This window comes from Marmota marmota, unplaced genomic scaffold (genome assembly GCF_001458135.2).
Source record: "Marmota marmota marmota unplaced genomic scaffold, marMar, whole genome shotgun sequence".
Lineage (NCBI taxonomy): Eukaryota > Metazoa > Chordata > Mammalia > Rodentia > Sciuridae > Marmota > Marmota marmota.
The window spans coordinates 5,971,085-5,997,093 of NW_026000021.1; the positions used below are offsets into that span (position 1 = coordinate 5,971,085).

At 43.7% G+C, this 26,009-nt stretch overlaps 1 protein-coding gene across 1 annotated transcript in view; it reads left to right on the forward strand.

The window, feature by feature from the left end:
• The first annotated feature begins 2,821 nt into the window (after window positions 1–2,821).
• Window positions 2,822–26,009, forward strand: part of Gpr39 (G protein-coupled receptor 39) — a 202,730-nt gene continuing 179,542 nt past the window's right edge. Inside the window, exon 1 of the mRNA XM_015501728.2 lies at window positions 2,822–4,102. Coding sequence (XP_015357214.2) covers window positions 3,121–4,102 — 982 coding nt within the window. The 5' untranslated portion in view covers window positions 2,822–3,120. The remainder of the gene's footprint in view (window positions 4,103–26,009) is intronic.

The following is a 26,009-nucleotide window of genomic DNA, read 5'->3' on the forward strand; positions in this document are numbered from 1 at the left end:
TTCCATCTCTGTTATAAGGGACGAATGTTAATTAGCTTGATTCTCACCGTTTGGCCATGAATTTGTAATCTGTGTTCACCGTTTGGGAGGAAAAAAAAATGATGAAAAGAATTGGACAATAATGGGAATCTTGTCTGAGCTGAACAAATTGGGATTATCAAATATATTACAGGATGATGGACTTACTGCAGTGGGGGAGACGAACAGCATCAGGGCTGGTGACAGAAAACACTGTCTTTCCGCAAAATGATGTTCTTCCACCTGGCATAGTCTTGTCGTGCACAGAGAGATCGCACCATGGTGTGCCAGATAGGCACGAGTTTGAATCTTGCCTCTGCACCTTTCTGGCAGGTCATTTAACCCCCCACCTCTGAATTTCCTCATCTATAAAATGGGGGCAATAATATACACCTTGCAGCATTGTAAGGATGGAAAGAAATGAATTATATGAATGTGCATGATGCATAATAGGGGCTCAGAAAAAGACTAAGGAGAATTTGAAAGGACAGATCTATGGCTGGGCGGGGGGATACTTGCGAGAGCCCTAACTTGTTTATAGTTTTGAGAAGAAAGAGGTGGTTAGAAGCAGGGATGTGGGATGTGTGCGCACAAGTGTGTGTGTGTGTGTGTGTGTGTGTGTGTTGAGGGTAGGGAAGTTTTTAGGTCTGACCTAGATCACCTTCTTCTCAGTTTCTCTGGAGCATCAAGCAACCAGAGGCTTTTGCAGAGGAGCCCACTCAGGATTCTAGTCTGGAGTTAGGAAAGTCCCAAGGGTCCCGTCTACCCCCATCATGTTATCCTATGAGTTTTTCAGGACAGGTAGAATGTCATTGAGATCCTTTAGCTAAAAACATGTATCAATAAGGAAATGAGTTAGGAGTTTCTTTGCTAGAAAGGAGGTCAAATAGCACACATGGGGGATGGCGAGGCCTCTAGCAAAACCTATTATTTAGGGTGCTATGGAGAGCTGTGAGAGAGGAAGAAGATACATTCCTTGGCTTTGGAACTTGTAATTTAACAGAGAGAACAAGTATATAGAGAGACAGAAAACACTGTGGCCACATAAGAAGCTAATTATAGAGATCTGGTAGCCATATAGCCTTCCCTCCCTAGGACAAGTAATCCCCAAGGTCATGAACTGTGGGTCCAGGTTCAGAAAACAGACTTCCTATTTCTGTGTGTGTCATTCAGGATACATTTCCTGAGCATCTGCTATACTTATAGGGTTCCCTTCTGTGAGGAGTTAAGAAGTGGGTTCAAGGGTCAGATCCAGGTTAATTTCAAATCTTTCTCTCATTTTTTAAAAAAACTGATTATTTTTAAGATGTGCTACATAGGATTTTTACGCGCGCGCGCGCGCACACACACACACAGAGTGAAATGATTACTGTAGTCAAGCAAATTCAATCTGCCATCTTCCAGAGTGACAGGGTATGTGTGTGGGGGCTAAAATCTATTCTCTTAGCGAAATTTCAATGTACATTACAATGTTATTAACTATTATCCTCCAGTTGTTCATTAGATTGCTGGATTTATTCTTTTACTTTGTAACTTTGCACCCTTGACCTGTGGGTTCCTGTTTTCTTCCCCTTCCTGCCTCTGGTAACCAACCACTCTTCTGCTCTTTGCTCCTCTGTGTTTGACTAACCCTAACCCTAACCCTAACCCTTCCGTCCTTCTTTCAAGATTCTGCATAGAAGTGAAATCTTGCTCTCACACCCTCTTTTATGATCTTGGGAAAGCACCTAGCTACCCTTTAGGTACCCCAGGTCCCTCCTCTTTAAAATGATAGGACCAGGGTACCCACTGTGATAATATAAGGATGTTTCAGCACAGGGCCTGTGTTGGAAAGGGGATTAGTTTACTGTTTTCAAGCTGGTGGTTCATGACTTAGAGCCCGCCCCCCCCTTTCAGCGAAGTCTGGAGAAGTTTTGGCCCTAGGTAGTTAAGTATCTGTCCTACAATGCGTAGGATTGTCTCCCTCTCCTCTTCCCCACCTCCCAATCCTCTGATTTTAGAATTAATAGGTGAAAACATTAGAGATTTTCCTTTCTCCAAAGAGGAAAAATGTCATGACCCTCAATGTAGTTTTTTATGGCAGTGGCCCTGTCCCGACATTCCCACATTAGCTTGCTCCTGCTGTTCCTGATGTTTTGGGCATAACTCCCTCCACTCAGAGCATCCCAGTGGATTGTGCCATCCTCATCCATATGCATGTTCCCAATTAAAGATTTGCAGCAGCTGTGGAGAGAGCAGTCTGTGTGGTGGAGTGAAACCGAAAGGAGGGACCCCGCGCCCACGCCTTTTGGGGTTCGGATCCCTCAGCGGGAAGGGACCGCAGGACCAATTCTGCTCCAGGCAGGTCACACTCCAGCCATTCACTGCAAACACCTGAAGTGCCCCAAAGGCAGGGCACCAAGGAGCGAGCGCTTGCTGGCTCCTCCAGGGCGGCCCGGCCGGTAGCAGACTCCAAGGCAGGTGTCCAGGGCAAGCCACCGCCAAGACCCGGACTGCTGTGGGAGTGGGGGCGGGGCGGGCGAGGGGGAAGTTTGTCTTTCTCGAAGTCCCCAGTGAGCGCACTCCAGCTTCCCTGGGGCTGCGCCTCCCCTGGAATGCACATCAGGGGGCAGACCCCAAGTGCTGGTTAAGCAGTGGCCGCGTGGGTGACAGCGGAGGTGGGGCCATCGTCTTCCGGAGACGATGCCTGTATGTTGAGTCAAACCCGGTGGCTGGGCTAGATCTGCAGCCGGGCCGCTGAGCACGATTGACCGTGGTTAATGTTTGATCACTGACTTCCCCGCCTCCTGCCTCCGGCAACCCCAGAAAGGGTGCTCTTGGAGGGCGGGTCAGGGCGAATGCCAGGAAGCTGGAGGGGGACAGGAGGGCAGCAGCAAAGTGAGTGCCCACTGCAAAGAGGGGCAGGGCGGGAGCGCCAGGGGCTGCGGGTGTCTGTCTCAGCCGGGCTGGGAGAGTAGAAACTCCTTCCTCCTCCTCCTCCCCCTCACTCGGGCACACTCATCTCAAAACCCCACCCCCAGGCTCCACCAGCCTCTCCTAGGTTGGGCTGCTCCAGGAAGCTTTCATGAAAGCGCCGAAATACCGAGTTATGTTTTTGGTCAAATGAACTCAAGTGAGAGAAAGTCCTGCGTCCACTTGGGAGTTGCAGCCAAAGAACTCTGGGCTCTGCTGGGAGAAGAAAAGAAAGTTGGAGAAGGTTTTGAATCTGGCAGCGTGACTCTCTTCTTAATGGCTTCATCCAGTAGCTCCAGCAATGACTGCTCCAAGGTCATTGATCACAGCCATGTCCCAGCTTTTGAGGTGGCCACTTGGATCAAAATCACCCTCTTCCTGGTGTACCTGATCATCTTTGTGGTAGGAATCCTGGGGAATAGCGTCACCATTCGGGTTACCCAGGTACTGCAGAAGAAGGGCTACTTGCAGAAGGAAGTGACAGACCACATGGTGAGTTTGGCTTGCTCAGACATCTTGGTCTTCCTCATTGGCATGCCCATGGAGTTTTACAGCATCATCTGGAACCCCCTGACCACACCCAGCTACTCCTTGTCCTGTAAGCTTCACACTTTCCTCTTTGAGACTTGCAGCTATGCAACGCTGCTACATGTGCTGACGCTCAGCTTTGAGCGCTATGTTGCCATCTGTCATCCCTTCAGGTATAAGGCTGTTTCTGGGCCCTGCCAGGTGAAACTGCTGATTGCCTTTGTCTGGGTCACCTCTGCCCTGGTAGCATTGCCCTTGCTTTTTGCCATGGGTGTTGAGTACCCTCTGGTGAATGTGCCCAGTCACCGGGGTCTCAATTGCAACCGTTCTCGAACCCGCCACCACGAGCACCCTGAGTCCTCCAACATGTCCATCTGTACCAACCTCTCCAGCCGCTGGACTGTGTTCCAGTCCAGCATCTTTGGTGCCTTCATCGTCTATCTCTTGGTCCTGGTCTCCGTGGCCTTCATGTGCTGGAACATGATGCAAGTGCTCCAGAGGAGCAAGCAGGGCACGCTGGCTGGGACCGGGCAACAGCTGCAGATGAGAAAGTCAGAGAGTGAGGAGAGTCGGACTGCCAGGAGGCAGACTATCATCTTCCTGAGTGAGTCACTGTGGAGGGCGATCTGGGAGCAGCACCCCACCTTCACCTGAACCATTTCCTATGGTCCTCTTGTTGAGAAGTCTTGCCCTAAAAGTCTAAATTTAAGTTCATTGAGGCTGAAGTCATAGCAGAATTAGGGCACTGATATTGATCTGTGTCTTTGGATGATTCTTCTCTATGTTTTGGGAATTTGTGGTGGGTTATGATGAAAAGAACACTAAAGTGGGGTTAGAAGGTCTGGGACACAATTTCTGTGACATTGGGCAAGTCACAGAATATCTTGGGTAAAATAGACATAAAACTACTGGGAAATATGAAGGATAAATTAGGTAACGCAGAGGTGAAAGTCCTTTGCAAAGGCCAAGTTCTGCAGAGATCAAGGGAGCCCTTTATCTATCTGTCTCTATCCTGAAGAGCCTTTCTTAGGCAATTAGATTTTGTTCCCACTCTTCTCCTCCTCTGGAGAAACCAGGCTGCTATTTTATTCCCCCTGGAGTGATCTTCTACTTGTTTGTTTTTTTTTTAAACAAAACAAAAGAACAACAACAAAAATAAAAAAAAAATAAACAAAAACAAAACAAAACAAAAACTGGAGTTCTCAGACATGCCCTGCCCAGGAGCCTGGGTTTCTGAGGCAGTGCATCATTTCTTACCAGAGCCAAAAAACAGAGCAAGACTGCATGGCCTCTTGTCTGATTTAGAAATTGCAGCTTTGCAGATTTCTGGGACTTCACTGATTTCCCAAAGTACCCAATTCCCATGCAGAGAAAGCTGTTTGTTTTCCCCAACTTTGTTGTGATACAGGATTTAAAATACTGAGGGCTTCTCTGGGTTTAATGGGGGTATTTCAAAGGAACCCGTGGTCTGTGAGGCCCTAAAGTCTTCAGAAAAGGGACTTCATTGCTAAACTTGGGAGACTGAGTTTTTAACCCAGGACATGTGAAGTGTGTGAGTGAAAGGTTTTAAAAAAAATTTTTTTTTAAAGAAAAAACAAGAAAAAGAGCTTTGGGTGTGTGTGAGTCAAGAGGGAGTTGATACTGCAAATGTTTCTTCCTTCTCACTTTTCCACTTTGCAATGTGGTGGCGGGAGAGGGGATAAATCATGGTGCTGTTTGTTTTGGTGTGGGAAACTTGAGTGACTGGTTCCAGGATCAGGGGTTAGACAGGGCAGAATATTGGATGGCAGGTAGGTTTTGTGTCAGCCCAGCTCCTGGCTTCTGGTGTATCGGTGAAAGGCTGATTTGATTTTAATCTAAGTGTGCAAAATGAGAGGGGGGAGGCCTGCAGTTTTTGGATGCCAACTCTGCCTCAGGGGCTGTGCTGGGTGATTTATGTTTCCATTTTATAGAGGAGGAATTTGTGGCTTACAGAAGACAGATCAAAATCTTCTTGTATAGCACCAAAATTCTCCTCCCTATACATCTTGGGGCAGGAAAATGAGTGTCTGGCCATGACTTTCACAGGCACTTGGCAGAGGGAAAATGAACTAAGGCTTCAACAACAAAGGTGCTACCTAGGGTAGCATGGTGGCGTTGCTCTTCCTCTGGCCAGTCTCACCGGAAGCTGGTGTAGGGAGTCATGGCAGGTAAGATCGTGTGGGGATGTGGGAAGGACACCCTGCTCCATCTTTGTTGCCCACTGGCTGCTGTCCAAAACATGAAGGAATGGACATCACACTTGCTTAAAATTTGAACATTTGTTAAAAGGCCAGTCCTCTCTTTCTCCATATCCTCTTAAGCATATCTTAAGCTGTTGGCTATAATTTATACATTAATGTGAATGAATTTTCTTTTTTTTTTCCCCCTCCCAGTCTAACTTAGGAATCCTGGCTACTTTGACCAAAGGGGGAAAAAAATAATTGATTTACCTTTGTTCTCTATTTGGCCAATCTTTATTTATTTATTTTTTTGTTTCTTTGAATAGATGTCAGTGAGTTCTTTCCTCAGTGGGTGTTCCAAGTTAAAGTCAGTCTTCACTGGCTAGTATAAAACCAGAATGTCACAGACTTTCATTTGGAGATGGGGATCATCATCTCTGGTTAGTAATGGCCAGGAAAAAGTTTGATCTCAGGGTGCTCTTCTTCTTTACTTCTACCTCTTTCCCTCTCTCTTATGACAACTGTATATTAATCACCCTCTGTGTGGCCAGCATCAAGATTGTTGAAGGGCAGTCAGGTGCTCCATGAGTGATAATATCTTGGGGGAATTTTATCTTTTATATTTAGCCCATTTCCTCAGTAGTAAGTTTTCAAAGTAGTTTTTGAAAATGTCCCCTTCTCTCAATGAATTTCAAAAAGCTTTTAAAAATAGGGACCTCACTAATTAACTCAAGTTAGGAAATAAATTAATGGAGTGAAGAGGAAGAAATCATGGCCCGCTTCCATCAGATTAATACAATGCAATTTACTTTGTGGGTTTCATAAAACTTGTGCTTTGGGGCATTTTTAACCCAGAACAAATGAACATACAAATTGTTTACAAATCACTGAGTTTAATATAGTGATTTAGCTGTCTTTTTTAGTATTTCATTTAACACAGATGGGTCAAATCAAAACTAATATTTGCTCATTTCAAACGTATTTTGAATTTAGTGTGAAATGTAAATGACGACATAGCACAAGATGTCTTTGGAGCTCTTGAGGCAATAAAAAAACAATTAAGGGTTTTCTTCCTCCCTCATGGTTAAAAATCCTAACTTCTGCATAATGGAAATGAAATTCATAAATCTACCCAAGATGAGGAAGTCCATGTAGAAAACATTAATTATCCTTTCTGCATCTTTTGCCATTGTGCCTCAGTTGAGTTGAGATGCTGGACTGATAAATAATGAAAACAAATTGCGAACTCTGGGAGAGGGAAAAAGTGTTCGGATGCCTCTGAAGTCTCAAGCAATTTGCAGAAGAAAAAATAATGATTCAAAAGTGCACATTCCTGGAAACGTGAGTTCTCTTCTTGTCTTTTGTTAGCTCAGTGAGAAATCAGCACCAGGCTTATCTCCCCTCACAAGGTCACTGCTAATGTGGCCCTGGTGATACTTGTCCAGCGTCAGAACAGAAGTTGTGGTCTGGCTTTCTGCCTCTTCTGAGGAAAAGGAACCAGTGCATAGGGCTCTTTTGCCCCTTGGATGTTGAGCATGTGCAAAATGAGGTTTCCTTTCAAGGAAGGCTTTCCTAGAATTTCCCTTCTTATTTTTCTGAACTTTCCCTTGGAATGATTCTCAAATACATATGGCACATGGTTTCCTGTCAAATGTCACCCATTCAAAGTCAAACAACAGAATGGTTGAAGATAGTTTTTTTTTTTTTATTATTGGTTGTTCAAAACATTACAAAGCTCTTGACATATCATATTTCATACATTAGATTCAAGTGGGTTATGAACTCCCATTTTTACCCCAAATACAGATTGCAGAATCACATCGGTTACATTTTAATTTGTAACTTCAAGAGCATGAAGTGACCTCATACAGGGCAGTGACTGGCTTTTAATAGATGTCATGAAGAAAAGATCTTTTACAGATAATCATGAAGTTAGAAAATTAAAGGAACGTTCTGGAAGACTGAAGACTCCACAGTAATTGCACTTTTTTTACATTCTGGTTTGGTCTTCGGAGTCAGAGGGAAAGGGAAGAAATTACATCTAGTGGTAGAGATTGCACACCAACTTGGTTTGCTCATGGGAGAATATCTTAAAAGATGGTCGTCTTATGTGCTTCTCTGGAAAAAAGGTGAGAGTTGCTGCTTTCATGGACTACTCTAAAAATAAAGTTGACGTATGTTTAGATATTCCTGGAAACAGGGAGAAGGAGATCAGAGTCACATCCTCTGGATTTAGAAGCCAAACCAAAGGAGGGGATGAGAGAGGGATGGGGGGGGGGAGAGAGAGAGAGAGAGAGAAGAGGGAAGACAGAAGAGAGAACCCTGACTATTACCCTCTTCATCTGGGGACCTGAAAAAAATCCTTAAAGTTAGTTCCCTTAAAATTGGCTTCAAAACCTCATGTGAAAACAGAGTTGATTGGGATTTGAAAGTGAAAATTATGAGAAGAAACTTACCTTGTATATTATAAATATAGGTCATAATTACAAGTGTAGGTTAATTCTTATAACTATTCAGAACGAATCAAGTGTGGCTTTTTGAAGGGCGTGATTTTTTCTGATGCAAGTACATGATAGCCTTTGTGTTTGATTTTCTCAGAAAGATGATAAAGAATGCTTTCTCCCAGGGCTTCTCTTAATTTTTTGCTATTTAAATCATCTTCACTGAAGCACCTGTCCTGGGATTGTCCTTGTCAATTTTCTATTGTTCCAAAATTACCTGGTCTAATTCAGATAGGCCTTCATTTGTCAGTGACTTGGCAGTTGATTCATGTGTCTTTTCAGCTCCCTCTTCATTGACTTTATGAAATTCAATACCCGTGTGCAGGCCTTAACCGAAAAATATAATTAGCTAAGGAATCAGTCCCTGTGTTCTATCCAGTGTCTATCAAGGATTATATGAGAATCATTGCCTTCAAATGCTTCTAAAGTGCCATGAGCATTTTTTAATGGTTGTTTTCTTGGCTAGCTTAAATAGTGGTCTTACAATCTTGTTTTCACCACGAATTTTCCTACCAAAGGCTTTTTCAGTGGTGTAAAAAGATAGATCAACCCAGTCGCTCAGGGAACTATCGCAAGAATTAAATCAGTAACTTTTTAGTGCAAGATAGTGTTTGCTTCAAATGTTTGAATATATCAGGAAAAGTTTTTGCCTCAAAGATTCATATTATTGTCTGCATTCTTTTTTCCCCTTATTGATATAGATGTGCCTGTAATAAATGATATTTCATGTTTATTTTTCTATTTGGGATATCTGTCATAAATTGCAAATGTCCTGTGATCAGCCTGGCAGACAAATATAATAATGCTGCTTATTTGGATCATCAGGCTGTCTCAAAGATTTCATTTCTCTGTTGGAGAGATGCATATAGTTCCCTAAGAAGGGAATATTGGAATCCCAGAACCCATTCATTAGCAAGCCTGTTCATCTGTCCTAGTTGGATGCCTCATGGGGGCTGCCAAAGTACATCCAGGCAGCAGAAGCCTTAGCTGAGAAAACATTCAGCTGATAAATGCTAAAAAATGCTTGAAATAAAAACGATTTGTAACTTGAGACAGCACATGGGCAGAGTATTGAAGGGAGTCCAGAAGCTTTGTCCTGAGCTGCTAAATAAGGTCCCCCGATCTTCCACTTGAATGACCCTATTAACTTTCATTTCCTTTTCCTTCTCTCACCTCCCTGACCCAATGGACTTTCCCCTCTGCTCCTCGGATGCTCACTGAGCACTGGAGAGAAGACTGGCCATCTTCACTGCTGTTCGTTCCTGTCAATGGAGGCTATTGACAAGCCTCCCTGAGCCACCTTTGATGGTGGGCACTTTTCTTGACAAGCACTTTCAAAGAGCTTGCACCCTTTCTACTTTGTTTCTAGATAGCCCCATGTCTAGGGAGGGTGCTTGACTTGGTCTGCCATCCCTGGAAGAACCTGCATCTACTCTTGCCCTTGTCAGGGCTGTTCTTCACACCCCTGCCACTGGACCTCATTGGTGACCAATCTGTCACCCCAACAAGTTAAAGCCAATCAGTGGCTCTCAGGTCAAACACAGACCAGAAAACGCTCAACAAGGTCTCCCCCTTGTATTAGCTCTCTCTGGTTGCCGTAACAACAGACCACAAACTGGGGAGCCTAAGCATCAGGCATTTATTTCCTTCGCAGTTCTGGAGGCTGGAAATCTGGGATCAAGGAGCTGGGCGAGGTTGGTTCCCCTGAGCCTCTCTCTCGGGTTTGCCTGTGGCCCTGTTACTCACATGATTTTTCCTCTGTGCGTGCACACTCAGGGTGTCTCTCCCTTTCCTTAGAGGTATACCAATCTGTCGGGTTAGGACCTCATTTAACCCTAATTACCTCCTACAGACCCCATCTCCAAATATAGTCACAAGGGCTTTTAAGGCTTTGACATATGAATTTATTAATGGGGCTTTATTTGTATAATTAGGCTGTCTCAAAGATTTCAGTTCTCTGTTGGAGAGATGCAGTTTCTGAGGAAGAGAATATTGGAACCTCAGACCCCATTCGTTAGCATGCCTGTTCATCTGGACACCATGACCTGTTCCCTGGACTTTTAGCCTATAATACCCCTAAATTGCTCTGACCCATTGGTCCCCATCATTTTCTTTGAAAAATGGTACCTGTTCTTTTTCTTTGCCTGAAATGTTTTTCTGTCACACTCCATGCTCTCTGCCTGTCCCCAACACCCCACCCACTTTATCAAGTTTAATCTCTTTCTCATCCTCTAAGATCTCCTCTGGGAAATTTGGTTCATTCTTTGATTTCATTAAAACTTCCTTGGAACAATTGTAATTTTACATCTAGTTGTGTAATAATTTGACTGACATCTGTTTTCCTTCTCTTTCCTTGAGGGCAGGAATTATCTCTAATTTTGCTCAACACTGTGCCTCCTTCCTGGCACATAGCAGATGACCAATAAACGTTTGTCGATTGAAAAATAAGTGAGCAAGTCTCACTTGGATTTGGAAAGCAAAGTTCTGTTTTCCCTTGGACATGCATTCCTATGGAAGTGTATCATTCCTTAAAAAATGTTCTGGTTAGTCTGAGCCTGAAGACGCTCTCTTTGAAAGGGATCTGTTTCCTATGAGGCCTCAAAAAGTCAGGCCACCATGCACAACACTTAAGATTTTCTCTCCCCTGAGTAAATGAACTGTCTGTGTTGATCGACTCCTTAATATAAGCTTTCATCATGTGTATCTGACAGGAGTAGCCATGAAATGAAGGTTAGGGTGGTGTTTAATAGTCCTTGTTAAATTCTGTTTAAAAAGATGCTCGTGCAATAATATAAGTCTAGACATTATATTTTAACAGGCATTTTACCACTTGCTAACGAGGGGGTGAGTACCTCAGGGTAATGGAGAGAGGATGTAGTGGGGGGAGCATTTTGAAAATTTTAGACCGGCGTGTTTTTATTTCTCCCTGAAAGTGCAAATTTGCTTGTAGCCATCTCTCTTCAGGCTGAGCCCTGAGGCTTACTGCTCGGAAGGAAAACACAGGTACTGCCCGCTATAGAGTTATCCTGGATCCAGTTTTTTGAACAGAGTGTGGGTTTCTTGACCTCTTTACCTGTGCAATTATCTTAAAAGCCAGATTTTGTGAAGGGTGAAAAGGGATTGTAAACTCCGTAGGTCTCCCTTTAATGTGCCGGGAGCCCAGCATGGTTGGCTAGATCAGTCAGTTCAGTCTCAGTCAGCTAGGAGACCATAGCTAAGGAGTTTGAAATTTAGCCTTGGAAGCTGTGGAAGGTTTTTAAACAGTAAAGAAAGCACCATTGAACCTGTACTATAGTTCTTCCCCTGGGTGATGGTATTTGTTTATTGCAACTTGGGAAAAAATATAGGGCTGAGAGTATTCCTGGAATAAAAAGGGTGACAACCCTTCATTGGGACACAGTGAGTCCTTCTTGCCATTAGTCCAGTTTGCTGGCTTTTAGTTTTCCCAAGTCTTGCTGCTGCCACAGCCCTCCTTTCCCTTTAGTGTCTCACGCTTTCCCAGCACACAAGCTCATACTGCCCCAGCATAGCTTGGGCTCTGGTTAGCAGGTATCTCCAAGGAGCACAAGTAGGTTACAGTAGGACTAAATGATTCTCTGTTGTGCAATGGACTATCCATTCTTCAATGACAATATCAAACCCCTACTTCTTCCTTGGAGCTTCTGGGACAACTCCAGCCTATAATGATCTTCCTGCACATGATGGGCCATCTGAGATATTCCTTAGATGGGGGCACTTGTATCCCCTGACTATACCTGGATCCTCCTGAGATCAGAGGCCTTGGATACTCATTATGCTTCTTCATAAGTTGATTGATATTCCATGAGAGTGGGTACTGCTCCTGGAATGGAAGGAGACCCCCTCAACAATGGTGCTCAGGAGGTGATGTCAGCTCTCCCTACCTCTCCTCTATTTCCCTGCAATAAGTAGAATTCTGAGATGGTTCCCAAGATTCCTGACCTTGGATACACATACCTTCTCCCAGTTATTTAATCAAACCCTAATCTGGGTGTTACAGTGACTGGATTTTGCAGAAGTTTAAATTAGAGTCCTGAATCCGTTGACCTTAAAATAGGGAGATTTCCTGTGTGGGTTTAACCAAGTCACCTGATCCTCTGAGGGTCAAAGCTTGAGAGGCATTTCATAAGGAAGAAATTTCTTGTTGCTCTAGCTCTGAAGATAGAAAGAACCACATGGCAGTGGGTGCAGATAACCTTTAGGAGGCGAGAATCTGCAAGAGAATAAGAACCTGGGTGAACTCAAAGGTGGGTTTTTTCCCCTTGGGGCCTCATGGAAAATAATTCAGCCAGGCCTGCACCTTGAGCAGGGATCCCAGCCATGCTGTGCCCTAATTAATAAGTTTTAAGCTGCTAAGTTCATGATGATATGCTATGTAGCAGTAGAAAATAAAAATTCACTGAACCCTATTTATGGGCTTCCAAGTAAACACAGGTCTTTTAAGACAGATCCAATCTCTAGAAGCTTCTCTTTAAAGAGTCTTACCAAACTGTCCGTTTGGGCCAGATTCAAGTTCACCAACCATCTACAGATCACCTGCTCAGTACTTGGTGATCTAGAAGTTTACCACAGTCCAGGACACCATGGACCACTCACAGGACTTTTAAACTCATATTTCATGAATTCCATATTTGCAGATATGAGTCTCACCAGCTGCATTTTTTGGATTCCTGGGTATGTTATTCATCAAACTAAAAAAAAAAAAAGTGATATTGGAATGTTCTCGTAATTATCACTGCTTTGGCTGTTCTTCCTCTTCACAGTCTGGCACTTAGTAGGTGCTGAATAAATGCTCTGTAAGTGCATTACTGTGTGGATAGCTTTGCTGCTTCCAGAAGTCTCCCTCACCACAAGACCATATCTTTCTTCCTTTAGCTTCCAACGGAGAAAGCAGTGAGGAGAGAAAGCCAGCCCCAGAGCTGAAAGCTGGTGGGAATAAGAGCGACGTCTTGGACCAACAAACTTTACCATTTTCCAACTTTAAGGCTCCTGCCAACTTAAAAACTTGACAAAATTCCCTGTTTGCAATAACTGTGTGTAGGATCCATTCTGGCAGGCAGAGGGCTATTGAGACATCTTCATCCCACTGTTTTACACATCTCAAGGGTGGCTATATTGTTGGAGAGGGTGGTGTTACCTGGGTCTGACAGACAGAGATCAAGAGGAAAGACTGAAGCATTCAGTTGTTATTGTACTTGTTAAATGTCTAACTGGCTATGAAACCAAAGACGTGCAGAATTGGGAGTCGGGCCCAGTAGGGAATGATGAGGCTCATTGCACTTGGAGAGATAAGCCATCTCCTTTCTCTAATGAAGTGGGGAAAAACATCCACTGTACCTTAGAAATAAGACTCTCCACACATGGTGTTTGAACAGAAGCCATTTGGCTTTATATATCACATTTGGCTTTATCTATTATAATTCTTTGGAAGACATGATGTATTCAGCAGAAACACTGTTTTCGGGGAGATTTGTGGGTCTGCTTTGTGTATGCTGCCATTCTGAAAAATTAAATATCATGTTGAAATGACAGCTGAGTATTTTCTATATTTAAAAGAAGGCTGATGTGTTATTGTTTTTCAGGTTCTAGTTTGTCTTGACAGAGGTGGTGAATGGGTCACCTTGGTGATTGAACATTACTGTCTAGAGAATGAAGGAAATCTGTGCAGAAGCCAGCTGCTCTCTCTCTTGAGCTTTGTTGAATTTCTTGCAAGCCCACTTCTTCCAGGAATCCTGCCTAGACTGACTTTACCATATTCTGATCACTTAAGCAGATCTTTATATTGCATCTGAAGGCTCATTTACCAAATATTTATAAAACTTAGCATGTGCATAATACCCTTTGGACTGAAGAGATCAAGAAGCTATTTTCCCCTTTCAAGGAGTTTTAATATTTCTCCACTGGGGCATAAAAGTATTGAGGTGGAGCCTACTAGAAGCTTAACATTTTCACTTAAGGAAGAGTAGAGGATTGTGACTATGAAGCAAGCTAGTTCTTGGCTCCAGATTTTTAATAGAGTGGTTAATTAGACTTCACTCTAGAGGTGTCGCCTACAGCTTGATCTATTCACAATGTAGCCCATGGACTGGTAGCATCACCTGGGAACTTATAAATTTGAATCAGAATCTGCATTCTAAGCAGATCCCTGGGAACTCTGAGCCACAGTGTTGAAAGAGGAGAAGCCCTGCTCTGCAATACCTGGAGGGGATTTTTCACCTGAAAAAGACTAGAAAAGGATGAAGTGGGAAGGACTAACCTCACTCGAGCTGATAAGTGTTTTCTGTGGAGTTGCAACAGGTGGGAATTTGCCCTACCATGCAGTTAGGTACAAGAAACTTTCCATTACTTTATTTTTAAATAGAAATTTAAATCCCGCTCCAAGGCCCCATTTGCAAGGTGTTGAGAATTTTCATCTCAGTAATGTTTCGGGGATTTCCTCTTCCTTGTGTTTTATCAAAATTTGCAAGGTATGAGGTGCCCAGGAAATGAGGCATTTAGCCCTTCATTTGAAGTGCTTTCCGTTTTTCCTTCTGCTATCTGATGCTGGGCCACAGTAAGCCAGAGCATGGGGGCCAGTCGAAGGGCCAGCCTCTGTGTTTCACGTCCATTCTTCCTAACATCACTCTCCTGAGGGTGTCATTATCCTCACTTTGTAGAGTTGCCTAAAGTCATCGACCATGGGGATTTGAATTGGGATCTGACATGTTCCAAGGTCCATGCTCTTTCCCTGAGCAGAAAGATGGCCTCTTAAAGGAGATCATGTGCTAGGTGATACTTGTTATATACAGTCAGGGTGAAAGAGAAGAAAGCATGATGCCAAGTCTGGTGGACATTTATCTGGCTTTTCAGCTACCTATCACCTATTTTGTACTTCCTAGGTTTGGAGAATTCCCTCTTTTTGAGTTCTGCTTCCCCAAGATGACGGTCAGAAACTTGCTCTCCCAGCCTTCCTTGCAGGCAGTATTTGACCTTAGCTGGGCCAGTCACCTATGCAACATGAGAGAGTCATTTGGAAGAGAATGATGAGAAGGAGCTTCATGGAGTCTCCTGGGGGATAGGACCAATGTGTGACAAACAGCACTGACAGAGAGCAAAGAGAGGAGAACTATGGGTGGGAACCTAGGCCAGATGTTGGCAGCAACATTGCACTGGTATATTTTGGTGGGATAAACTGATATGATCCCTGGCTGCATATCAGATTCTCTGGCTCTCCTAGGGATTATATAAAATAAATAATGGCTTCATTTCTAGTAGAAACTGGAATGGGCTTTGTTGTTTGCACTAAGAACTCTGTATGTCCAGAAAACAGGCAATAGATCCTTGGCAGGGACCTGGAAGGGAGCAGTGAATGGTGGATTTAGTTTGGAAAGTCTATTGAGTCAAATATACAGGAAGTCGATAGCTAGGCTAAAGAAGAGACTACCTGTTGGAGGCAATAGGGACCCACGTAAGGCTTTCAAGAAGAGCAGTGGCACTCCTGAATGCAGTGCAAACAGACTGATGCAACCATGGTGTGTGTTGCAGGAAGGCAGAGACAATGTGAGGGGTTTCGTGTGGAATGGCCTTGGGTTGTGGTGACCGGAAGTGGGCAGGCTTGACTGTGAAGGATCATGAAAGGTGGTAGACTTGCTACATAGTCCAGTTGCTGTGGAGTGTTGAACAGTGCCTCCCTCCAGCCCATTTACATCAAATCCTTGGGCCATAGGGCCCTGGGCATTGGTACTACTCAAGCTTGCAGGGGATTATAATGTGTGGCCAAAAGTGAGGATGAGGCAGAAAGCTGAGCCTGGCTGTGGAGACCTTGAAGTTGGTGGCTCTATTAGGAGTTTTTAACTACACACCACCAAACCCAATCCTGAATTGGATAAATAAAATAGAAATTTCTTGGAAGTCTAAGGAATAGTTCAAGGAAAAATCTAAAGAACCAGATTGTTCAAGGATCTAGGCAGCAGGCATTTGTAGACAGCTGGCTTGGTGCACATCAAGGAGGTATCATCTTTCTTGCATTTTTCCATCTTTGAGGTCACTCCATTTAGGTTCAAATTGCCATGGATGAGCACTTCTTGGACTGGCTGAGGTTGCTCATCCATCCCAGTGATGCTGAGATTAGGGCAGGTAGTGGACATGCCCTCAATACTGCATGCTCTGAGAGGCGTGGTCCCGAAGGAGAACGAGGCTATACCTAGAAGAGCCAGTTACAGAGCCAAGAATCACAAATAACAGACGCCCCCTGCAGAGGCCTTGTCCCACTTGGTCTGTGATGAGGAGTCTCATCATCCTTGAGTCTCTTCTTTGCTCTCTGCAGACTTTTCCAGACTCTCTTCTCTGTGTAGTGTTAAAAGAGAAGATTTACAACAAACCTCGTGAAGATTTTAAATTGGCTTCGTTTGCAATTCTAGAATCGGGCAGTGAGATAGACCAAAAATGGTTCAGAATGTACTTCTTGCAGTATGATCTGGAAATAGTTATGGGCAGAAAGCGGAAATGAGGGCACAGAGCTAGCTCGATTGGTTGACTGCCTGTGGCTGACTACAGCTCAGCTGCTGAGATTGGCTGAGACTTAGCTTCTTGGTACTAGGGTCAGTTACAGTGTGTTTACACATTGTTAGGTTACAGTTCATTGTGTATGAAGCAACTTTAGGCAAATATTAAAAGATGTATGGAGGCAGCTTTAGGTCAAACTTGATTCAATTTAACAGTGGTTATTTCTCTGTACTTTTCCTTCATCCTTGCTGAATCCTGGGTGACATTTCCCAGGAGTCAGATCATCTCAGTGTGTGAGCAAGGGGACAGAGAGGGACAAGCCCCAGGGCCTCCTGCCTCCAAAATGCTGCCACCAGGAGATGGTTAATGTTAAATCCACAGGGTGTGTCTCCTGCCTGGGACCCTGAGTCATTCTGTTAGGTCACCGATTGGGTATCAGATTGTAGTTTTTCATCAACACAAAATCAGACTGACTTTGAACCTTGACCTGGAAAACAAAGCTCTCTAGCTATGCCTCAGGGTCAGATGTTCCCTCTGCTTTTGGATAGCAGCTTTTTCTCTTGGGGATTTTCCAGTTCTGTCTGAATGAGGCATTGGCCTTAAGCTGAGAGATTCCTTGTTCAGATATAAAATCCCGCCTTTAATATCAAGGATATGTACCATAGAAAATAGGAAACATGAGATGCATTGATTGCCTTCTAGATGTACAAAAAGTTATTCAAGAAAGAAAAACTAGTAATTTGTGAAAAGTTTTCTTTGGAAAATGTTTTAGTTTCACATTGGGGTGCTGATCTTTGCTTTCTATATCAACTCGATTCAACCACTGTGGTAGTAACTATTTTCTCTCCTTGCAAGTCCAGAGGTGAGCAAGCTGCTCACCTCATGATCACTTCCTTTGATGGAGTTTCCTAAATGGGAGTCGCCATTCTCCAGGCAAGCCTCACCTGGTGTGAGCTACATGCCTGCAGATATCAGAGAGAGTACCACATGTGTGGGTTTCACATTCAGTGGACAGGGCCTCAGTATGTAAGTGCTGTATCTTAAGTGGTGTGAGTGATGGCAAGGGTGGCGTATTGGTTTCTTGTAGCTGCTATAACAAATCATCCCACACTTGATGATTTAAAATAGAAATTTATTCTCTCACAGTTCTGGAAATCAGAAGTCAGAAATCAGTTATGTGGGCCCAAATGAAGAGGATAGAGGGTCTAAAAACCTCTGGCAGCTCTAGGAAAGAATCCATTCTTTGACATTTCCAATTTCTGGTGGCTGCTGTCATTCTTTGGCTTGTGGTTGTATCATTCTACACATCTTTGAATCTTTACCTGCTCTACTCATGTCATCTCCTCTGTCCTAGTGAAAAGTTTTTGTACTACCTTTATAAGAGGCTGCTTATAAACAACAAAAATTTATCTCTCACAATTCTGGTGGCGGAGACATCTAAGATCAAGGCGCTGGTAGGTTTGGAGTTTGGCGAGGGCATGCTTCCATGTTGCTGACTGCTGACTTCTTGCTGTGTTCCTACATGGTAGAAGAGATAGACAGTTCTCTGAGGCCTCTTTTATAAAAGTATTAATCCATTCTTGAGGGCTTGAATATGGTTTGAGTATGCTCCCCAAAGATTCATGTACCAGAAGCTTGGTCCCCAGTGTGGTGACATGAGAAGTGGTGGACCCCTTAAAAGGAGGGGCATGGCGGAGAAAATAAGGTATTTGGAGCATTGACCTCCAAAGGGATTAATGCTGGTTTCTTAGAGTAAATTACTTTCTGTAGAGTGGGATGTTATAAAAAGAGCAAGACTGACCTCTTCTGGCATTCTGGCTTCTGTCTTGCCCATGGGATCTCTCCCTCTAGCATGTCTTCCACCTTGATGCCATCTTCCATCCTGTGATGTAGTCAAGTGGGCGCTCACCAGTAGCCAAACAGATAGGACTGCCCAACCTTGGACTTTAAGCCTCCAAAACTGTGAGTTAAGTAAACCTCTTTTCTTTGTAATTATCCAACTTCAGGTATTTTGTTATAGCAGCAGAAAATGGATGCATGAAAGGGCTCCAGCTTCATGGAATATTTACCTTCAAGGGCCACATCAAGTACCTTCACATTATGTACTAGGTTTCCAGCATATGAATTTGGGGGTGGGGGAGAGACACAACCATTCATACCATAACATCCTGTGTTTGTGTGTGTAAAATTTCCCTCTGTTTTCCTCTTCTATGAGCGCATCTGATGCAATTTAGGGCCCACTCTGATAATCCAAGGTCATCTCTTTACCTTAAGATCTTTATCTTAATCAGTTCTGCAAAAAATATAACTTTCCTCCTCATAAGGTAACATTTACAGTTTAGGTTTTAGGGCCTGATACGCTGAAGGAATATTTTTCAGACTGCTACAGGTGTCAAAGGAATACCAGAAAGTATAAACTTAATGTGATACATGAGCACAGTCTCCTGACCTACAAAGAGACACTGTGGAACAGTACAAAAGGAACATATGTTCCAATCCCCTTTCTACCAATTTTCTAAAAATTCCTTTTCAGTTCAGATCTTCTGTTAGATACAGCAAAGGTTGGTTTGACATTCAAAGGGAAATATACGGAGGTTTCCTGTAGAAGATCCCCAGTAAGCGCTAGTTTTCTATAGTGACCTTGTTATTAGAGAAAGAATTCTGGTTGAGGGCTCAAGAGAACTTGGTTCTCGTCTTTGCTGGGCCACTGACTTGTACCACCTTGAGCACATCAGAGACTGTTTCCTTCTTGAAGCATGGAGGAGGTGAGCCTGAAAGGTTTGCCTTAGAAGTCCTCTTACAAATAACCCCCAAAGGGGGTCTGGGTTCTAGCCCTAAGCATGGCCTAGAGAAGAAAGTCTGTGAAATCTCTGTTGAGCTGTCAAGACGCATGGGTATTTGCATTTAATTCTATTATGTGATTCCCTGATGCAATGTAAAAAAAAGTTTGATGTTTCTTTTTGGAAAGTACAAGTGACAGCCCGGGAAAGGTGATTCATGATGGCTTTGAGGAGCCTCTGGACCACATTCAGATGGCCCTAGCCATGTGCTCATCTCTAATGGAAAAGTGTAGGCCTAGAGGATCCTTGAGGTCCCTGTGCCTCTAGATTGTTTGCCCCTGACCTTTATCCTGTGAGAAGTTACTGGAAGAGCAAGAGCAGCTCCAGGCCCTGGCAGCCCTTCTGGGCGGGAGCTTTTGATAAATGATCGTGTTGATGTTTTCTGCACATACCTGTAAGGCCAAGGCATTATTGGCCATGGCAATCAATAAATCAAAATAAATTTTTGGAAGACTGTCATCAAGCCAAGCTTTATTTCCCAAAATACAAAAAAAAAAAAAAAAGAACAACTCTGCCCCGGGGAGGGAAAGATGACTTTCATCATGAAATAAACAGTTGATGGCTTAGACATTACTTATGTCACGCAAGTTCATCTGAGATGTAGGCGTTGCAGTAACCAGTTGTTCCCAGAACCCACATTCCTGATGCCCATTAAAACTTGAGGCGCTGAAATCATGTTCTCATTTTTCCAATTTTAATGATAATAATGAGAATGTTAAAATGACATTCTGGATTTATATTGCACTTGTCTGTGAGGTGCTCTGAGCACTTTGCAGACAGTATCCCATCAATCCTTATCACACATAGCTGTGGAATGTGGGTAGCAGGTAATATTTGTAATTATGTTCAGCTTAGTAAAGAGCTGTTGGGCTGAAAGAAAATTCAGAGATGTGGGACATTGCTGTCTGGTGGGTAGAGAAGGAACTGGAAACTCTCGTGCTGGTTTGGCTGTTGTGCCTGGTACATGGCTCTCTGCCTCGGTTTCCATCAGTCAAATAGGGATAACAGAAGCATCTCCTCATCTTGCAGTGGTATTATGTGAATGAATGTGAGCATTAATCATGGTACCTAACATTTATTTTTAGTATTTGTTATGTGGATCTTCATTGAACTTGCACAAAAATCCTATGAGTTGAGTGCCATTATTTATGGCATTTTAGAGACAAACAAATTGAAGCACAGAGAGTTTAAGAAATCTGCCCAGCAACTAAGAATTAGAGGTATATTTGAACCCAGGCAGGCTGTTTGCAGAGCTTGAGGTATTTATTAACCACCTTGTGAGAACTGCTTGAACTTTTATATTGCAACACAACATACACATATACATGTGCAGTAAACACAGGTGTCATTGAACAATATTCACCCATGCTTACCTTAGAATGTGAAATGTATTCTGATATTTTCTGCCCTATTCATTTTATTAGTAAAAAATGTCAGTCTTGGCCCAGAGTTTGAAAAATTTTGCACTTTAACATATTCTTCCTTGGCTATTCTTGGGACAAGCTTGGGAAGAGAGACAAAGGGAGGTGTGGTTGGGGAAGGTATGGGAGGTGACCGGAAGTGTGGGCGGATTCTGCTTGCAAGTTCCACCCTCTGGGGCAACCCTATTGTGGGGAGTCAGCAGCTGCCTCTCCCCTCTCTTCTGCTTTGCACTGAGTAGCATTTGAGGGTCTATTAGTCTACATTCCTAGGCTTGCACCTCAGGTCAGCACAGGTATTTAGTGAGCAGCCACTGTGAATAGGACCCTATTTATTAAGCTCTGTCAGGGAGGCCTATAGAGAAGCCCAAAGTGTGACCTTTGATGGCAAGGAAATTGCCAAACACTAGGGAAGGCAGGCAGACATGTGAAAGAACTGGGAGTAGGAGAGTGTTATAAGGAGCATTGATTTTGGAACTAGATGGCCCCGGTTCAAGTCCTGTTTGTTTTCTGTTTGTGACCACGGGTGAATATTGTTCAATGACACCTGTGTTTGCTGCACATGTACATGTGTATATTGTGTTGCAATATAAAAGTTCAAGCAGTTTTCACAAGGTGGTTAATAAATACCTCTTAGAGCCTGTAGAGACAATGCTGGAGAAAGTGTTGGGTGAGCCTTAAAGTGTTACGAGGAGGTTAGTAGTTAGAGGTCATGCTGTCGATAACAGTATTGCCATGTACCCGGGGTCTGGCATGCTCAGGAATATGAGCAGCAGTGAGTGGACGTTCTGGGAAGGGCTGGGTGTGATCCAGCAGTCATAGAGGACTTCCTGGAGGAATTAAGATCGAACTTAATCTGGAAGGGCATTTTCAGTTCCTTTCCAGAAGGACTGTGGTTGCACTCAGGGGTGGAGACCAATATTCAATGTCCAGCCACTCACGTATGAACCATGCTTGTGTCACCAGGTCACAGCTCTGACTCAGACAGGAGGATTCAGAGCTGAATCATGGGCTTTACGTGCTCAGGAGGTCTGGGGTCAATGGCAGACAACCACCTAATGCCCCTAGGTCAGGAGCAGCAAGGTACACATGGGCAAGACCTATTTCTATACTCGATATCTGCAGTGTATTGGAAGAATGGTTTGTACATTCTTAAACTCTTGTAGGGAAAAGAAAAAGAGGAATCTGTAGACTGTGGCTATGTGGTCCCAGAAAGCCTAAGGTATTTTCTATCTGGTCCTTTAACGAAAATATTTTAGAGGGGAAGCCCAGGTGCCAGAGCCGTATGTCCCGAAGCACCCCCTTGTTTCAGGTGGACAGCCTTGCTTTCAGGTGGATCATCCTTCTGTCATTCTCCCCGCCTTCTGTCATACCCTCAGGGCATACAGAGCCTGCGCACTGGAGAGAATGAAAGATGCACAGGACTGCTTATTTCCTTCTCTATGTGGCTGTCAAGAATCCTCCCCTCGACTCTGGTAGCACATTAACATGTAGCACGGAGCACGAATATGTTTAATTCTTTTGAAATGTGTCGCATCGATGATTAGTGCCAAATGCCAAAATGCTAGGCTGTGGCCCTGATGCCATTTATAATAACATTCATCAGTCTATCCCCTCATGATGCAGCTCTCCATTTCTCCAAAATAAATAACTCAGGAGGCCAAATAGCAAACATGATTTCTCATCATGCTCCACCTGGCCATTTGTAATAAACATGCAATGTGAAATTTGATCTAAATAAGCATATAAACCTGGAAAAATCACAATGTAGCCAAGACCCTCAGTTATTTTAAAAACCAAGAAAAAACAAAGGTGACTGGCTACCTTTTATTTATTTATTTATTTATTTATTTATTTGTAGTAACAGTATCTTGATGACAGGCTAATGTGATGCTCAAAATAAAGGTTTTTTTTTGGGGGGGGGCGTAGAAATAGCCTTTCAGACATCACTGAGGCCATATACCAAGAGGCTCTGGGCAAGTGGTTGTGAAAGACAGATTACTGTAACAGCTCTATTGAAAATATAGAGCCGTCCTGTGCAGGTGGCTCAGACAAGGCTCCTCTTGACAATGGTGGGACTTTAGTTACAAGAAAATTAGGTGTCTTCGGATAGGGTTGAGATTGTTCTTATCTTTTTCCATATAGCAGAAAGCTACCACTCACATGGAGAACAGAAAGTTTGAGGAACATCACAACTGAATGCCTTCCAGGACAAGAATAGTTGTGAGAGAAATTCTTGAATTTGCTTCAAATCATTCTGCAGGGGCTCATTCCTGGATGGCTCCATTCCAATACAGGTTTAGAGGACTCTGAAGAGAGAAGCGATTTTTTAAAAAATCTGATGGAAAACAGAGTGTCTACCCCTTTTTTTTTTTTTTTTTTTTTGAGTCACCAACCAGGTTTCACAACATGGAGGCTTAGGGGCTAGTGAGTGGTAACCATGAAAAGCTTTGTTTTCTTGGCCCTGTGCTCCTTTGCTTATTTTGTAAAGAATTTGAATGCCACTCAGCAGCTCCTGCTGTCTCCAGTTAATCCATGAGGGTCCCACTTTCCTGTAGGGCTGCACCAGACTGCTCCACACATTGGTCTACAAAGGAGTTGAGCTGAAGATGTGTGGTCAGTTTGTGGTGCCAATCAAAACATGGCACTGACCCATCCCCATCCTACTCCGTCATTTTGTGACTCCTGGACACCTGCCACAAATGTTTGTGGATAGCAGGCAACTCCCTGACCCTCAGGCAGATTTCTGGAGAAACATCTGAGAGTCCTCCTGTCCTCATCACAGGCATAAACCCCAGTCTTCTCCATGGGATTGTGTCCTTTCTTGCTGTTACCAACCCTGGAAGAAATGTTAAACTAAGGGTCAGTGACAGTTTTCTGTCAGTGGTTCATTTCAGTGAACTTTGTTGTGGCAGAAAGTTTTGAGGAACACCCCCCCTTTGACTTGGCCCACAGTGGTCTGAGCTGTGATTTCCCACCAGCCTAGGGCAAGAAGATGGTGAATGGAGAAGTCATGCTCTGGAGCTGTATTGCTGGCTTCCAATCTCCCTTTCCCCCTTCCCAGGGCTGTGACCCACAAGGATAGCTTCTTAGAAATTGACATGGCTGATAGAAAAAAAAAAAAAGGGAAGAGCAACTGGAAGTACCCTTGACATGAAATTGAGTTCCAGGAGCGGAAAAGTAAATGCCAGGTTGGATTGACGGACTGGTGGAAATGGGAATGAGATCCACTTGTTAACCCAACAGAACCACCAATGCCATCAGGGTCATTGACGAAGGAAGGAATTCACGGTGAGATTGCCACACTCCTTTAGAGGGTATGCTGGTTTGAAACTTTCTCAATCACTGAGTTTGGATATTAACGGAAGCACCATCACTAAAAAGAAACTCGAAAGAGGCTGAAGTGGCTCAGCTGCATCTGGCTCCAGGAGGGACATGAGAGACACATGTGCCCTGTGTCTCTGAGAAGCACTAGGGGAATAAGTGCTTCAGACTGACATTCCCTCTGGCCTGTTCTCCTTTGTCCTCCTGAAGGACACATTCTTCTCTGCTGTTTGTCTTTGTGGATAAGGGCCTAACAACAGAAATGACTATTTAAAGCCTGGGGTTTGGTGATGTCATCCTTATGTATAGCACAGACATCCGCTGGTGGAAGAAGGAAGAGCACAGTGGCACTTCACCTGTTTTATTGGGCTGTTGCTCCTTCAGAATTTATGGTGCCACGGCTGTGGAAGGGGCTGGTGGCTCTTGGCTTCTTTGCTCTAGCCCTGCCCCCAGATAAAGCCTATATGAGCTGAAATGACTCTATCTATTCCTTATTTCTTCATTCTTTCTGCAAATAATCTTAGAGTGTCTGTTAGATTTCAGCTTCCAGAACAGGAAATGAGAAATGTATACCAGTCACTAGGAGGCAAAGCCTTGTGAGGTACTGTGGTCAGGACAGATAGTTCTCTGTTTACAAAGATGTTGCATTCCAAATGTGAGTTTATAAACGTTTGGTTTCGAAACCGGATTCATCTTCCAAAGCAGACGTTCTTCCCATGCATGCATGCCTTTTTTTCAGATAACAAATATGTACTGAACACCTACCATGGAAGAAGCTGAGAATACCTGGAAGACTAAGACAGTGACTGGCCTTCAAGTCAGGGAGACAGCTGTCCTTGACAAAGCAATGCAGTGAAATTTGCATCGACTGTTATTGTGCATTGGAGTGGCTCTAGGAAGGGCACTAATGAATGGAGCAACTAATGTGCTGAAATAGTGACATTGAGTCCAAGCCTCTATTTCTTCAATTCAGCTATTATGCTAGGGATTGGGAGGAAAGCACATTGTTTAAACTAATTTAAGATTACATGTGACTTGGACTGATGGGAGGGTATCAATTACCCTCTGGAAAGAAATTTTCTGTGCCCTTGAGATTGAAGATTCAGGCTTGCCAAGCCTTGGCTCTGGAAGGAGACTTTAGGAACATCTTACCATGTGCTCTGACTCAGGCCTTGAATTTACCTGCTGCTTGAGACTATTTTGCTTCAATTCCCATTATTCCTACTCGCTCATGGCGGAATCATCTCTTATTTAGGAACCAGGCTCTAAAGTCGGCATAGAAGCAAAAAGCCTGTTGAGTCACAATTGCCTTTGAAAATCCCTTAGAAATCTCATACCACAGACCAAATTACCTTCTCAGTCAGTCCCACCCAGCCACTTTTTACTTCCCTGTTGGAACAAATGATGTGATTGTTCAGTTGGAAAGCAGGTGAAGCAGTTGGCTCTAAGAAATAGGAATATGTGAATCTTGAGATACTAAAATTGCATTCAGAGTGGTAACTGATCACCCTCTTAGAGAAGCACATGGTGATTCCAATGAACCCATGTAGACAATTGTAGATTCTAGATCCCATCACAAACTCACTCCCTGCCTAAGTGACATAGGGTCCTGCAGTTAGATTCTTATGTCTGGGTATAAGGGCCCCAGCCTTTGAATTGTGCTTTAGAGGACCTGCATCTCTCTCTCTCTCTCTCTCTCTCTCTCTCTCTCTCTCTCTCTCTCTC